This window comes from Lutjanus erythropterus, chromosome 18, assembly GCF_056507025.1.
Source record: "Lutjanus erythropterus isolate fLutEry1 chromosome 18, fLutEry1.hap2, whole genome shotgun sequence".
Taxonomy (NCBI): Eukaryota; Metazoa; Chordata; class Actinopteri; order Lutjaniformes; family Lutjanidae; genus Lutjanus; species Lutjanus erythropterus.
The window spans coordinates 23,064,723-23,080,784 of NC_139334.1; the positions used below are offsets into that span (position 1 = coordinate 23,064,723).

A 16,062-nucleotide genomic window follows, 5' to 3' on the forward strand; every position below is an offset into this window, starting at 1 on the left:
AAATACGCAAGACGTAAGAATAAAAATAAGGGTAAGAATGTTTATGTGTATCATATTTAATCATATTATCGTGTGTCAGTGTTTTTATTGATAACATTTTTATGTAGATAATAATTTGTAAAACATCACAGAGAATTTAGAAAGGTGTGGAATAAAAGTAAAGTTTCTTAAAAAATATATTTTTAATTGTGAATTAAGAGTTTTTTTTTTCTTGTTTCTAATGGAGTAAATCAGTACTAATAATTTAATACTAATACGGGTCAGAGGTGAAATAAGTTTAAATTTTCTACTTAATAAAAAAATATATAACTACAGTATTACAAGTAAAACTCCTACATTCATAATTCTACTCAAGAAAAAGTACATAAGTATTATCAAATAATTGTACCTTAAGTATCAAAAAATAAAAGCACTTTTTTTTATCAACCTGACATGAGGAAGATTATTTTTCACAAAAAAATGCATCATATATGTTTTGCATGAAAAATAATCTGCTAATTAAAGTAACTAGTAACTCCAGCTGTCAAATAAATGTAGTGGAATAAAAATATTTCCAGTGTCGGGAAAGCTAAGTACAGTTTTGCAAACTACCAATTATTTCACAATAAAAGTTACTTCCCACCACTGATACAAATAATCATCAAAATGCAAAGATTCAAGTGTTTTATTTGTCATATGCTCATTCAGTACTGTATGTGCAGTGAAATTCAAGGTGCTAAAACAGACTAATGTAAATAAAATATTAAAAACTCGAAGTAAGTGGAAAATAAGGATCAGAAATATAAAGTGGTTATAAAAGATAAAAAATATGAATGTGTGCCCTGATAATAAAAAATTCATAGTAGGTAATCCTGCGTCAATTACCACTTTAAGAAAAATACACAGAAAAATAACACTCTACATAAACAATCTTTGCACTATTGATTCATAATGTGGATATAAGACACATTTAAAATAATGATCAACATTTGTGGAAGACAAATACTGTAGTTTTCAACACTGTGTTGTAAGATTTCTTGACATAAATCAAATATACTTCAGAGTGATTCCATATTACTGCAGCTGTTCATCACTGAGCTTCCTGATTCTGTAGAATAACGTACCATAAAATGGAATTACTCGAGTAAAAGAACCTTGTAGTAGAAGCTAAAGTAAATTAGTTACATTCCACCACAGATACGAATATGTTATCATCATCAAAACTCAAAGATTCAAGTGTTCAGTGAAATGCAAAGTGGCACATTCTTAAGACTGACTTGAAAGGCTAACACCAAATAAAGAATAATATTATAGAATTTGGAAAAAATAAATTGGTTATAAAGGACAAAAATTATACTTGTGTGAACTGATAATAAACAGTTAGTAGTGGATAATCCGCTGTCAACTGTCAGTATTACAACACTATAGAGGAAAAAAACGCAAAAATCATCTTTGGTCTATTGGTGGATATCACAGCGTGTGAAAATTAATGTGCAAGACAAATAGTGTTCAAATAACACTGTTCAGATTCCTTGACATGAATCAAACATACTTCAGAGTGATTAAAGATTGCTGCAGCTTTTCATCACTGAGTTTCCTCATTCTGTGGAATCACATTAATGACTATCTTCCCCATGTTCTTGTTGGCCTCCATGTGCCTGTGAGCCTCCGCGATGTCCTCCAGGTTGAACGTGCTGTCAATCACAGGCCTCAGGGAGGCCGTCTGCCCTGAGAAATACGGTAACGCTCTGTGTGAGAACGCCTTCACCAGGTCTGCTTTGTACTGTGAGGAGAAAATGCAAAGCAAGAATCAGGCTCAGTTACAGACATGCAAATACTGTACGAAAGATGTGCCAAAACTAACACAGATAAAGTTGTGCCAGCTAAAGAAACACAGCTGGTGTGTCATTTCTGTTTCATTTGAGTTCTCACCTGAAGGCTGCGAGAGCGGAGGAGGCTGCTGAGCAGGTGTCCTCTCTTGGAGAGCAGTTTGCCCAGCAGATCTCCCTCCACTGCCCTGCCTCCCATGGTGCCGTACAGCACCCACCGGCCGTCGGTGGCTAAACAGCTCACATTTTGCTCCCAGTTACGGCCACCAATGCAGTCAAGGATAACATTTGCTCCCTTACCTGTGAAATTACAGTTACACAAATGAATCAGGATTCACATATTTATTTAATCTGCAGTTCTGAGCTTCATCTTCACCTCTGAGTCGGCAGTGATGGAAGAAGTATTCAGAAATTCCCCTGCAGTATAGTGAACTGTCTGTACACAACTCACCCCCTGTAAAGTCATGAACTCCCTGCGCGAAGCTCTCCTCTCTGTAGTTAAATCCAGCTGCAGCTCCCAGGCTCTCAGCCATCTTCAGTTTTTCTGGGCTCCCTGCAGTGACAACAGGCACGGCACCAAACAGACGAACCAGCTGAACAGCAGCTGTTCCAACTCCACTGGCTCCAGCATGAGCCAGAACAACTTCACCCTCCTTCACCTGAGCTGTGGTACAGAAGACAGACAGCAACAAGACACACGAGCAGGATTTAATATGGTCCCTTTTGCTACTTAAAGTATTGTTAGAGTCATTTAAATTAAGTAGAAACTAATAGAAAATAATACTTGTCCATCTTCACATTTATTCAAATTCACAGGAATGTCAACTTACAACAAATTAACTGAATTCAAATAACTTAAATCTAGTTACCCCTAAGAGAGTTGCCTAGTTGTCTGCAAAAATAGAAATAGACTTTTGAACTGAATACATATTATGCCTGAAATCTAAAATAATTTGAAATACATGAAAAATCTCAAGTAGCACTTTTAGATACTACAGCAGTAATGTGATTACTTTGGGATGTGCTTTTATTTGAGATACAGAGGGTTAATATGATATGAACAATACATAAAATCATAAAAAGCACCAATAAGATAAAAAGAACGACAGAGACATTTAGCTACAAGGAGCAATGATGTGAACGGCAGTACAGCAGCATATTTCTTTCACCAAGACTAAAAATATTTAGATTATAATGTTGAAATAAAGCATAATAAGTTGTAATAAATATTCAGTGTTGTTCTCAGTGATATTCCCCTGCAGAAAGATGAGCATTCTCTCTTAAATAACAAACAAATGGTTGGCGTACCAACAAAAACCAGCAGCTGAAAAGCGGTGAGCCAGGCCTCTGGGATGGCAGCAGCCTGACACAGTGTGAGGTTCGAGGGAACGGGCATGAGAAGCTCCTCAGGCACTGCAACATATTCTGCATATCCTCCTCCGCAGAGCAACGCCATGACCCTGTCGTCTGGCTTCCAGTCTCTTTTCACCCCCAGCCCTAAAGTATCCACAGTGCCGGCCACCTCCAGCCCGATGATGTCACTCTCACCTGCCGGAGGTGGGTACAGTCCTCGCCTCTGTGGAAAAAAACAAGTATTGCGCAAGAAATTCGGTCCAGTTTGTAAGATATAGGAGGCAAAAATATATATTGTATTATACCTGCAGTAAGTCTGCCCTGTTGAGGGCGGCTGCATGAACTTTAATGAGGACTTCTCCAGTTTTAGGCTGAGGTCTGGGGACACTTCGCAGCAGTAAATTCTCTGGTCCTCCTGGTACATCGACACACACTGCCCGCATCATCTTTGCAAAGCTTGAGCAATTCTTGTGCCATGCCCATAAAGGAAAGAAAGACATGTTTGAATTACGTGGTTTAGTCATGAAACAAATGCCCGCCTTGCTGGACTAAAGCTGGTCACCAAATGAACCAAGAAACACAACAGTAATTTAACCTGTGGCCACTTTAAACAAGCTCATACTTGTGGTTTTAAACACTCACTGTATTGTAGGCGTTTCCCAGTAAGAATCGTCCAGTGTGCAGGATGTGATGCATTTGATAGACAAGCAGCGGCAACTGTGATTTTATTAGAGGAAAAAAAAAGAGCACTCATGGGAATTATCAACAGCAACCATACTTAAACAAATCAAGAGCACCGGTTCTTGCAGAAACCAAATTCTGTCTTCATTTTTAATAATGTGGCATAATAACACACTACAAGTGATCACTGAGAGATGTTTAATGTAAATCTAATGTAAATCTTAATTCTTCTTCAGGGGTAAAGCACTGGTATGACAACTGCATGGCAGCTATTACTATACTGTATAACTGAAAACTGTATAACAGAAGCATTTTAGCTTAAGGGATTAAATCGATCGCAACTGGACTGGTAAAATTGTCTTAGAAGACGTTTCGCCTCTCATCCGAGCAGGCTTCATCAGTTCATGCTCATCAGACTAGATAGGACAGCTCTAGTCTGATGAATAGTAGTTGGACTATACAAAGGTTGGTACACCCTAAAGACCGCACGCCTCATACCCAGAAGAACAATCTGGTGTATGCGGTCCAGTGCGGCGAGGAATGCTCCAGCCTTTATATTGGGGAAACTAAACAAAAACTAAGTATGCGCATGGCACAACACAGACGGGCTAACGCTTCAGGTCAAGACTCTGCTGTTTACTTACACCTCAAAGAGACAACACACTCTTTTGAGGACAAAGATGTACATATTCTTGACAGAGAAGACAGATGGTTTGAAAGAGGAGTAAGGGAAGCCATCTATGTCAAAGTTGAGAAACCATCCCTGAACAGAGGGGGAGGCCTAAGACACAACCTATCTCCAACTTACAATGCTGTCCTTTCATCCCTTCCCAAAAGATTCAATAATTTAGCCTCTAAAAACCAACAACACAGTCCAGCCACACCTGGCTCCAGGTGTGGCTCCAGGTGCCCCTAAAGACCATCGTTAGAACAGAATGGAACACTAATGAGTGAGACCCCCCCAACGACGGTTGTTGGCTCACTGGGGTTTCACCCCATTCAACCCAAACGACTGTCGTTAGGCCTTACAATAGGGAGTGAAACCATTCTTGGTCTGGAGGCGGCCTCTCTTAGAGGATAAATAATTGAAGTCCAACTACTATTCATCAGACTAGAGCTGTCCTATCCAGTCCAGTTGCGATCGATTTAATCCCTTAAGATAACTATGACCTGGATGAATGAGAATATTCACCGGCAGAAGCAATTTAGCAACATTTAATGTGCAAAACTGGAATAATAAATGGAAAAAAAAAATACAAAAACCTTTCCTCAAGTATATCATGTATTACCACCACTGTAAGCACTGTCTTCTGCAGATTATCTTTCTCTTCTTAAAACCAAACCATGCCCCTATAATGGCACTTTCACTGCTCTTTTTTACAGTTCCTCCTCCTCTTAGTTGTGTGAATAGTGGTGGATTGTTACAAACGAGCTAAAACCAAAGCTGTCTGTATGTAGTGCTTAGCTTATTTTGCTGTACATCTTTAAATTTGGCAAAGCTCTGATGTTCTTGGTTCTTTTATCTGTGCATTTAACACTGTGTTATAACTTATTATCATGTTGCTTTTTGGTCAAACTTGATATGGGGGTACTTTTTATACTGTTTATACCTTTCACCCCTATGTCAAATATAGCTAACCTGCATGGGTAAAATAGACCTACAACTATTATTTATAAATATGAAAAAAATATATAATTGTGGTTTCATTCAAATAACCTGCAAACATTTAAGTTTGTGGATGTTTCTGCTTGATCAGAAAAATAAAATAAGTATAATTAGCCCATTTATTGGTTATGTCTGCTGTTAAGCACAGGCACTTATTATTTTAAAAAGTTTTAATTTAGGCTTTTAAAGCAAACAACAAAATACTTTTAATCTAGGATTACAAATGTGTTTTTCCCTGTAGTTTTGTAAATAGTTTTTATTTTCCAATTGTGAAAACTAATAAAAGTTGACAAAAAATAGTTTGACACATGTAAATTCCACAGGAAATGCACACATCCGCCCCTTGGTACTTTACTTTATTTTCAAATCTGGCCCTTAAAAAAAAAGTAATTGAATAAGTCTAAGCATGAACATGAAAACACATGTGGCTGGAGATGAATTGTGGGCCATTTGGCTTCCCATACAAGTCCAAAGCAGAAACATATGAAGCTAGCTAACGCAGGGAGTTTGTGAGGAATAACAGAACTAATTAGGAGAATAAACAGGAGAAAAGAGGGAAGAAACCAGCAGAGGACAAAGTAAAAGAGGGAAGAGGAGACGGATGTCACAATAAAGATCTCAGTTCTGTTTTGATGGACAGTGAAGTCCCACGATTACGTTACACAGTAATGACCGTTACGCAACATGCATGCGCTGTATGGTCAAAACGTACAGAAGTTCTTGGAAGAAAACTTTCATATGTTTAATTAAAGTGTCTAACTTTATACAACAGGCTGATTAGAGGAACTACTGTAAGAAAAGCATGTATGAGTTGACAGCACATGATAGCTGCTTGACGGTGAATCACTCTGTTGGCTGTAAATTATTGTCAAAGCATTAAAAAAATATGAACTTACCGGCAGAGATGTCAACAGGTCATCAAGTTTAAGAGGACTGGTTGAGTTTTGGGGAAGTTTTGAGGCTCCATCGTCCAGACTGGACGCGGGAGGGATCAAACCAGCAGAGGGGCAGGCTCTCTGACACATGACAAGGCTTATTATTAAAGGGATATTGCACAATAACGTGTGAAATATAATTAAACAACGTTTAGGGCCACTGGGATCTCTGAGATCATGTCTTTCATTTTAAAGCTGACTGTGATATTACCGAGGGCCAATAATATCTTTAAATGTGAGTTTTATGGCCAAACGCCAATGTTGTGGTTCTATTAAATGTTAGCAAATAGTACAAAAGGGCCATTACAAGTTCCCACAGCCCATATCATTGTCTTGTTTTTAAGCCAAGAGATTCAGTTTACTATCACAGATAACGAAGAAAATCAAGAAATTTGAGAAGATGGAACCATTTTTGCGTGAAAACAAAATTAATTTTGTTAATTGGTTATCAAAATTATAAATTTACTGTTGATAAACTAATTTATTCGCTTAATTTCTCCATAGAATTAACATCTTGAAGAGAGCTGACCTAAATGATTTAAGTAAATTCAACTTCAGATTAACAGAAAATATGAATTAACAGTTAAAATAATAAATATGAATTGTAAATTTGGAGATTTTGGGTCCAAGCTAGCAAATTGCAGAATTTGTATCCAAGCTATGAAACTATTATTAAATTAATCGCAAACTATTTTGATAACTGATCATTTGTTTTGAGTATTTTTTTAAGAAAAAACAGAAAGCCCAGATTCTCTGGTTTCAGCTTCTTAAATGTGAATATTTTCAGGATTATATACTCATCTCTGACTGTAAACTGAATATCTTTGGGTCATGGACAAAACAAGACATTTTAGGATGTCACCTCAGGCTTTGGGAAACACTGAGCCACATTTCAAGCATTTTCTAGATCAATCAACTAATCAATTAATTAAGAAAATAATCAACAGATTAATCAATGATGAAAATGATCATTAGTTGCAGCCCTAGTTATAAGCACTATGGCTGAAAGATTCTGAAAAAAATATCTAATTGCAATTGTTTTCTCTGGTATTACAATTATCTGATTTTCATATGATATATAATTCACTGAAAATCATTTTAAAATATTTGTGGCTTGATTTTTGTTGGGATCTGTATCAAAGAGAATTAGATTAGAATGTATAAAATATGATGTGCAGGCCTGCATGACAATATTTAATTTAAAGTGTTATTTTTACAAATAAATAAATAAATAAATATTGCTCCTCCTGCAATATCGTGATTTTCATAAAATCTCAATTAACAGGTCAACCCTAACAAGCACAAGTTAAAAAATAACTTATAGATACTAAACAGTGAAAGTAATGTTAATCTCTAAATATTAAAGCTGCACAATGATCTTTGCACAAGGTGAGTCATTGTTATTTATTGACTGAACAATCTGCAAGATGCCATGCGACAGCCCTGCCACGGCATCTTGAAACTGAATCTCTTAGGAATCTGACAGTACACAATGACCAACAATGCCATCCACTTTGCTTGATATATAAAAGGCTATTATATTACACACACTGAGACAGCCATGGCAGCAAACACACTTATGTAACACAGCTCTCTGGGGGACATCGCACACAAATCAGGTAAGAAAATTACTTTAAAGCAAAACTGACTGAATTAGTGAACAGAATTGACTCAAAAACACATATTTATCCCTCTAGTCTTTGTACATAATGGATCAAAGTTTCAGAGGACCTGATGTACTGCAGAGATATCTGAGAGTGCTGAACCAAAAGGAGGACAGATACCTCCAGCAGAAACTAAACACGTTGGACAGGCAGCACAAGTACACTTGCAAAATGCTTCAACAAAGAAGAGACTCTCTGCTGAAAGAACAGAGAAAAGTCGGGATGGTGAAAGTGTGTGAGCCTAAAGCTACAGTCAACATCGCTATGAAAGAAATAGGAGAACACAACAATGCTGAGACGCACTTCAGAGGGATTCAAACATCTGATGGCAGCAGATCATATTCCAGCAAATCCCAGTATCACAGCCAGGGATCTGAACTGGTGGAGCAGAGTCGGTCGATATCAGCACCGCCACCATCTGTCCAGCCCGCCAGCTCGGTGAGACGCAGAGGCAACATCCAGAGCAGCATCTCTCTCATGCAGATGAAAAACATTGCAACTATTGACTCAATATCAGAAAAGGAGCTGGCCAGGCAACAGGAGAAAGCCCGAGAGGAACTGGAGAGGCTGAGACAGTTTCAGAGGGAAACGTTGCACAAGAGGGTGGCAGCTTTTATAGAAAAGCTCAAGGACAAAAACAGCATGGAAATACATGTGGAACCTCCATAGAGGAAGTCAGATGTTTAGTTTCCATATGATTAATACCTCAATATTTAAAGCATCAAGAAGAAAAGTGTAACTAACAATGTTTTATTATAAACAATGAGAATGTACATATTTGTCATTAAACTGTAGAAAATTATTTCTAATAAATTACATAATATTCCCCATCTTCTTCATGGCTATCAAAGCTTTGTGCACAGGAGTCTCCTGGAGGAGGCTGCAGTTTTTCTTCCACTCTGGAGAACCAGGCAGCCCCTTGTCTGCAGAAAAATATATTAATTAATTAAATGCAAGTTCATAAAACTAGCATATGCATTCAGTAAAGTACTCTACGTTTGAATATGACCTATACAGACTTGATGTTGTATTTCAAACACACCTCCTCATCAATCTGTTTATCATTTTATCATTCTGAACTTACTGAACAAACCATTTTACTATAAACAAAGAATCAGTGCTGTATGGGATTGTTTGCTTCCTTATTTTTTTAAAAAACATTACAAAGTAGTAAAAAAAAAAGGAGCATCACAGTTCCCAAGCAAGATCTTTTTATTGCTTACTTTGTTGGACCAAGGTTATCTAATTTATAATCATCTAACGAGAAAAAAAGCAGAAACTCCTCACTTTTGAGTGATTTGAACCAGATTATATTTGGCATTTTTGCTTGTTGTGGACCCAGTTAGACATGCAGATGCTTATGTGAAGCACTGTTCAGATTTGTGAGTGAAAAAAGGAATGTTTTCTGCTATCCTCTATCTTTGTGTCTACAGTTAACAGCTTTGAGGTCCTTGTATTATAAAATCTTATTGCTACAGATACATCGTTAACCGTTTGTGTTGGGAAACTTCAGCAGTATGAAAATCCTACCTTCAGACTCAAAGTGAACTCGTGTGGGAAGACATCTGGTGTGGTCGCTGTAGTCCAGCGTGCAGAGAACAGCCGTCTTCTCTGTCGGCACAGTGAACATCATCACCAGTATTGAGCACAAAACATTGCTCTCCAACACTTCCACAGACTTATGGAGTTCCTATAAACAAGCAGGAGAACAGTGTCAGTGTGTTATTCTACCAGAATAAATCATATGCATGCTATCCGCCTCCTACAACTATCCATAGTTCTTCCTATGAGAGATGATCAAAGCCGTGGACATTATGTCAAGAAAAGTATTCCTTTATTTCTCACTCTTTAGTCATCATTTTTCTCAGAAATGTGCAGAAATCACTGTTCAAACCGTGTGATTTTTACAGCTCAACACTATAATAATATAAAAGTCTATTAACTCACAGGGTTTGATTGTGTTGATCTATTATCTAAATATAATAGTATTTTAATCTCTTGTTGGACTTTCATATTCCAATCTTAACGTTCTACTTTTTTTTGGGATGGTGTGCTCATACCAGTGCGCCATGTCAGATACAGCAAATGCACCTAACTTGAGACGTTATTTCATTAATTGATTTTTTTAAACTTTTCCATTAAACAAAACAATAATTCTGCTGTACTGAAGGGCTGCAGCTAGTTATTTACAAATTCTTAGAGCCCAGGTTGATATATTTTAATTTCTTCTGATGTCTCACACAAAGTCCACAACCCAAATATATTCAGTTTACTATCATAGATGATTAAGAAAAACATAATATTAACATTTGGAAACGTACAAGCAGTGAAGTTTCCCATTGTTTCACTTAAAGAAATGACTTAAACAATAACAATAAATAGTTGCTTATTAATTCTGTGGATTAATTTAACTACTAATTGCCTACATCTAATGCAATGTTATATTTACTGTAATTTTCTGATTTGATGATAAAGTACACTGTTCAACAGTTATTGTATGTATGTATGTATTGTATGTCCTGCCCCTGTCCATTATCTCTGTCATAACTTTTTAATAAACAAATCTGAAGGAGTCTTGCTGACATATTGACATTTTGGTGCTGATAATGTTATCAGCACCAAAATATATTATGTTCACAAACTTCACCATATGTAAAAATGTCAGCTGATGTACAAATACAACACTGCTTGAAAAATTTTGTCAACCTTCTAGGCCTGTGCAAACAACTCGGCTGCAGCTCAATCTGATTTATATTCGAGGTCACAACAGCAACTTTTGCAACTACTGCCAAACTACTCTCTTATTATTTAACACAGACAAATACACACACACATAAAAAAATGGGAAAACTGGCACCTTCACAAGCTTCAACTGCTGCTTCCGACCAGCGAAGGCGTTGAGATGTTGGCTGAGGATGTCCAGAAAAGTCCTAAAGTCTGTCTGTAAGTTGCTCTGTTCAGCCAGGCTGTTCAAAGGAATGAAGGGGGGAATGTTGTGACGAATGATCTTCAGTGCTGGTTTCAGGTCGATCTCCAGGTTGTAGGTTTCTAAGAAGACGCCATCGTAGGCCGTTGGCAGAGACATGCACATTCCTTTACCTTGACGAGTCTTGATGACGTTGTAGCCACCTAATGACATCAGCAAATAAAACAGAAAAACATTCTGTTTACATTTAATTGAATGGCATTAATGAGAACATATCAATGTCAAAACTGCAACTTGTAGAGAGTACCAATGATGTGATGAGCGTGTAGAAAGTCTTTCAGTCGTGTATGTTGGGCCATCAGCTGCAGTAGGTCTGAGTTCTCAGAGTCTTCTTCCATTTCATCATCCTCTTCCCCATGTGTACACTTTTTGTCCATAGATGCCCTCAGTTTCTGGAGATTCTGTGGGAGGACAGTGTAACCAGCACCAGAAAAAACACAAATCATGAATAAAGTACTACACAGGAAGACCTATGTGCTAATTTTAGCTACTTTATATACTGTAGAGTAGTTTAATAAACAGCAATGCCTCATGTTCTATAAGATCATCATGTTTATAGTGTTGCTGAGAACCACGCATCTCTAAAAAGTCAACTTTTCATGAATAAAACAGTCCTGTTTTCAGCTTTGTGAAAATGCATTTTCAAGCTAGTCTAAGGTGGTTTTGAATAGTTTATCTTAGAGTTCAAATTGACTTGATCCAATATTGGTAATTTGGTGCTAATACTGATGTAATTCGCTCATCACAAAACTATCTTTATTCTGTAGTCTGTTGTTTTTATGAATAATAAATATGCAATATGGTAATTTTAAGATAAAAGCCAAAATGTTGTAGCACAACTTAATTGCTGACTAAACTGTTCTACAAAGACATCCAGTAATCCTCATATGTATTTGTTTGAAAGGATTGAATTGAAATTGAAAGAATGTCTTCAGTGTGGTGTAGAGTACTCAAAATACCAGAATTTAAAAATTTTATACAATGTCAGCACAAAAAACAAAAAACAAATGCAATATTGGTTTTGATACCACAGTAAAAAAAAGAAGTCCTAGGATACAAAGGAGGATACATTTTCCTCTTTTTTTTAATTAACAACCTACTGATGGTGCTAGCACAGAAGAAGTCATTGAACACTGCCTGGTTTGTTGGAAACCAAATTTAGGGCAGGACAATAAAGACTGAACTGAATGGATGTCTTGAATGAGCACCTAGATCTTTTCCTGTGTACATTATATATATTATATATATATTATATATATATATATATATATATATATATACATAGTTTTGGTACTTTCGATACTATGTTGGTATTGTGTTGTTTTTAAACACGTGGTATTGAAAAGTATTTAAGTGTTGACTTACTTTGGCAAAGCTTAGTTTGGGGATACAATACAGAAAAGCATGACAGCAACTTGTGCTAGAATATCGACATTTATGCAAATACAGCCATCAGAATTGGATTAGAACAGGGGAAACACTGACCATATATATCTAGCTTATCTAGCTGAGTTATTACTTCATTTCAGTTTAACATAAACATTAAAATTCAAGATAACCAAAACAAAAATTGGTTAGTTGTAACTAAAGCTGTTTCACAAATATAGTGGAGTAAAAAGTGCAATATTTGCCTCTGAGATATGGTATAGTTAACGTATAAAGCTGCATAAGTACAAGAACTACGGACTTGTACTTAGGTACATGAGTACATGCACTTGTGTGTCATTACTTCATGTCACCACAAAATGCCTTCACACTTATTTCAGCACATTAAACTCTCCTGTTTTCATCCTGTCATCCCACCTTGTGTGCCTCTATCTCTGCCTTCAGCTGGTCTCTCTGGATCCTCAGAGCTTCAACTTCTGCCTTCAGCTGCTTCACACGGCTCTGCTGCTGCTGCGGTTGAGTTTTACGGCTTCTCGCCTGAACTTCCAGCAGACTGAGACGACTCAAAACACCTGCGAATTAGAAAATGCCCATTGGGTTAACTCTCAAACGACAAAGATGAAAGCTGTGGACATTACGCTCATAAACTGCCTCAACTACATTTGCTTCAGCTAGCTTCAGCTAACGAAGCATCACAACAATCTCTTTTACAAGCTAGCTCTCAAGCTAGCTTACTACTACTTAGTTTACTGTTAAGCTAAGTAGTAGTAAGCTAACTCCCAGCGGTCCGAGATACCTGTTGCAGACACTCCCGCCATTGTTCAATAGTCTTTTCCTTTATTTTGTGTTACGGTAAAGTAGGTGTTCTGCTGAAAATATTCGCCAGAAGTTGCGGATTTTTGTCTTTGGCGGCTACCGCGTCATAATTTGTAGCACCGCCCACAGCGGTTTTCTAGATGGGAACCCATGATTTGCGACAATCTCGCGAGATTTTCACGTATTATTTCTTTAATATGCGGCGTGTACAAACCATAATGTGACAACGCTGTGGTTAAAATCTGGATCGCTTTAGGGGCATAAAAACGCTTAGTTAGAGTCAGGAAGCTATCATGTTTTGGGTTAATATAATAACTCGCGCGGGATCTTTCGCGGGTCTGGGGTTCCCTTTTGGACAAGACCTTCGACTTCGACAACGTTCTTTTTCCGCCCACAACTTCCACCCGGAAGAAATTTCAAAACAATCACATGGAACGTGGGGTGATTAACCAGGTGGTAGGTTGAGTTGACACTTTTTGAACACAATAGAAGAGATAAAAACATAAAGAGTTAGACGTCTAGGGAATGAGCCTGCAGTCTTTCCTTTTAACCATAAAGATATTCAACCAAGTCGTTTTTAACTGTTTTATGTTTTTAACATATCGCTCTTGAATGTCACAGTGAACAGCATGGTGCCGTCAACCATGAGCCTCACCCGGATATCAAGAGTGCAGACGTGTAAAGGTGAGTCTCTGTCGTGTTATATATGTTGTTCATATCGTCCTCAATACACTACATTTTCAGACACGTGATACTATTACTTTCTGATCATATATCCTCATATTCAGATCAGTTAAGCAACTGTAGTCCGACATTTGAGGGTCACTGTATATGACCCACTGATAGAGTCAGTGTAGGTTAATTTTCCAAATCAGCCCACATTTAAATCGGCAATAGAATAGCACCATTGGTAAAGACAGAGTTACAGTAGGGGTGTCTTCAAGTGAAGTAAAAGTTATTTTAAAATTTAAATTATTTGTTCTTGTAGCACTAGACAGTTAAGTACTACAATAAAACAGTTTATAGTGAATTTATTGGACTTGTGACAGACAGACTCCCATGTCCCCTATGGTTATGTTTGGGTTTGACAAGTAATCAATTAGTTGATTGGCAGAAAATCGAACGGCAACTGTGTTGATGATGCATTCATCATTTGAGACGTTTTTCCAAGTAGAGATGCCAATTATTTCCTGGTTTTAGCTTCTCAAATGTGAGGATTTTCTGTTTTCTTCTGTTTTATATCACTGTAAATTGAATATCTTGGGGTTGTGGGCTGTTGATCAGACAAAACAAGACATCTGAAAACTTAAAGACCACAATTGATAGATAAATTTAAAAAATGATCATCAAAATGATCATTGTAGCCCTACGTTGAGAGAATGTCTTAATAAATTATTATGAATAGAGGTGCAACTAAGGATTATTATCATTATCTATTAATCTGATTATCTTCGTGATTAAGTGTTCTGTGCCTAAAAAATAGATAAAACTGCGGATCACATTTTCGTTGAGTTGACAGTGACATCTCTTTAAAGCTCTTGTTTTGTCAAACTAACAAGCCTCATAAGACAAAGAAAAGCAGGAAATACTGGTATTTGAAAAGCTTGAACCAGCAAATGTTTGGCATTTTTGTATTGAAAATGAATCAAAACTCAGATTATTCAATCGTCAAAATAGTTGTCTCAGCTCTAACTATAAATACAACATTTATAAAAGTAAGGACAATAACTGCATGATTTAAGCAGGAAACTTTTCACAAGACTTTTTCCTGTCTCCAACCCATTTGTTGTTTTTGACCTTCAAATCCCTCAGAGAGATCGGCTGCTGCTGTTTGTGTTGCAGTATACACAGAAGCAGCAGGTGGCAGCGTAGCAGAACAACTCCCATTTCTAAACTAGTAGTCTGTATTTTTGGACCAACAGGAGGAGGTGAAAGTTGGCTCAGAGATTGTGTGACCTCGGTTTGTTTCCACAGACTGGAGGTCGTCTCATTTAGCAAGGCTGCGAACAGCTCGGTTTGGGTGACAGTAAAGGTGGCAGTGATTTCATATTCTGTCTCTTATCTATTCAGGAAGGAATCTGTAAAAACAGGTCAGGGGAATCCAGGGAATGAGCATGTGAGAACGTGGGGTATGTAGGGTTCTCATGTGTTGGTTTGTCAAGCAAAGTGATTTGTTCATGATAAGAAAGTTTAAATAAAGTTCAATTGGCCATTCTACCAAACTGTTGCAAACTTCTGTCCCACAAAAAAAAAAAAAAAAAAGATTTAAAAAGCATTTTAAGTGCCCAAATCTTACTTGTTTACCAAGATCCTTCTGTTATTATTGAAACCCAAAATAATAATAATATTTTAGATAGCAATCAGATCAGTATATGCTAAATAATAACATATTGGGTACTTTATGTCAGGAGGTGGCTGTCCTGAACCGTAACCCCTAAATTTCAACTTTAAAAAAAAAGTTGTCCTGCATTTTCATGTCACCACTGACATGAACAGTGTAAATTTGAGTCCATGGGCAGAGACAGATTTTAGCCACACACTTAAACTTCAGATCAGGAAGTCTGTCTGCTTCCGTCTCTCTCTCGGCTGCATGGTGAGGTGACAGATGCCATCATTTTTAAATAAATGTGCGCAAATATGTGGAAGAGTGTAACTTCACATCACATTACTACCAAACAGCTACTCTGCAATTTAGCAAACTTTTGTGGATTTTGTTGCAGAAAAAGTTGTTTTTATGAGTGTACAACCATTCAGAGCTGTGCTGGCT

General features: G+C 37.1%; 3 protein-coding genes across 4 annotated transcripts; 1 reads left to right on the top strand and 2 right to left on the bottom strand.

The window, feature by feature from the left end:
- Positions 1 to 1,297: 1,297 nt before the first annotated feature.
- tp53i3 (tumor protein p53 inducible protein 3) lies at positions 1,298 to 6,484 on the bottom strand. 2 transcript variants are annotated; one of them, XM_084742405.1, is made up of 7 exons: positions 6,405 to 6,484; positions 3,804 to 3,878; positions 3,467 to 3,628; positions 3,117 to 3,384; positions 2,260 to 2,472; positions 1,912 to 2,108; positions 1,298 to 1,762 (listed from the first exon to the last, which is right to left on the bottom strand). In XM_084742405.1, the coding sequence occupies exons 2-7, from the start codon at positions 3,855 to 3,857 to the stop codon at positions 1,565 to 1,567; spliced, it is 1,092 nt and encodes a 363-aa protein (XP_084598531.1). In that variant the 5' UTR covers positions 3,858 to 3,878; positions 6,405 to 6,484; the 3' UTR covers positions 1,298 to 1,564. The 2 variants fall into 2 exon arrangements, with proteins under 2 accessions (XP_084598531.1, XP_084598530.1); XM_084742404.1 differs by lacking the exons at positions 3,804 to 3,878; positions 6,405 to 6,484 and having other exon boundaries at positions 3,467 to 3,750.
- A 1,276-nt stretch (positions 6,485 to 7,760) lies between these two features.
- Positions 7,761 to 8,776, top strand: LOC146311057 (uncharacterized). The gene has a single exon (XM_084743181.1). The coding sequence runs from the start codon at positions 8,153 to 8,155 to the stop codon at positions 8,774 to 8,776; it is 624 nt and encodes a 207-aa protein (XP_084599307.1). The 5' UTR covers positions 7,761 to 8,152.
- A 67-nt stretch (positions 8,777 to 8,843) lies between these two features.
- On the bottom strand, positions 8,844 to 13,409 carry cenpo (centromere protein O). The gene is made up of 6 exons (XM_084743180.1): positions 13,276 to 13,409; positions 12,897 to 13,051; positions 11,341 to 11,494; positions 10,965 to 11,236; positions 9,638 to 9,797; positions 8,844 to 9,030 (listed from the first exon to the last, which is right to left on the bottom strand). Exons 1-6 carry the CDS (start codon positions 13,295 to 13,297, stop codon positions 8,921 to 8,923), a joined length of 873 nt encoding a protein of 290 aa, XP_084599306.1. The 5' UTR covers positions 13,298 to 13,409; the 3' UTR covers positions 8,844 to 8,920.
- Between the last annotated feature and the right edge of the window lie 2,653 nt (positions 13,410 to 16,062).

Excerpts from the sequence above, each read along its gene's own strand:
- tp53i3 (XM_084742404.1), bottom strand. The coding sequence starts at position 3,685 with ATGACTAAACCACGTAATTCAAACATGTCTTTCTTTCCTTTATGGGCA. Across the intron at positions 3,385-3,466 it reads ACAGGGCAGACTTACTGCAG|AGGCGAGGACTGTACCCACC; the intron begins GTATAATACAAT and ends TTTTTTCCACAG. Across the intron at positions 1,763-1,911 it reads TCCGCTCTCGCAGCCTTCAG|TACAAAGCAGACCTGGTGAA; the intron begins GTGAGAACTCAA and ends TTCTCCTCACAG.
- LOC146311057 (XM_084743181.1), top strand. The coding sequence starts at position 8,153 with ATGGATCAAAGTTTCAGAGGACCTGATGTACTGCAGAGATATCTGAGA.
- cenpo (XM_084743180.1), bottom strand. The coding sequence starts at position 13,297 with ATGGCGGGAGTGTCTGCAACAG. Across the intron at positions 13,052-13,275 it reads GGCGGGAGTGTCTGCAACAG|GTGTTTTGAGTCGTCTCAGT; the intron begins GTATCTCGGACC and ends TCTAATTCGCAG. Across the intron at positions 9,031-9,637 it reads AGTTCACTTTGAGTCTGAAG|ACAAGGGGCTGCCTGGTTCT; the intron begins GTAGGATTTTCA and ends ATTTTTCTGCAG.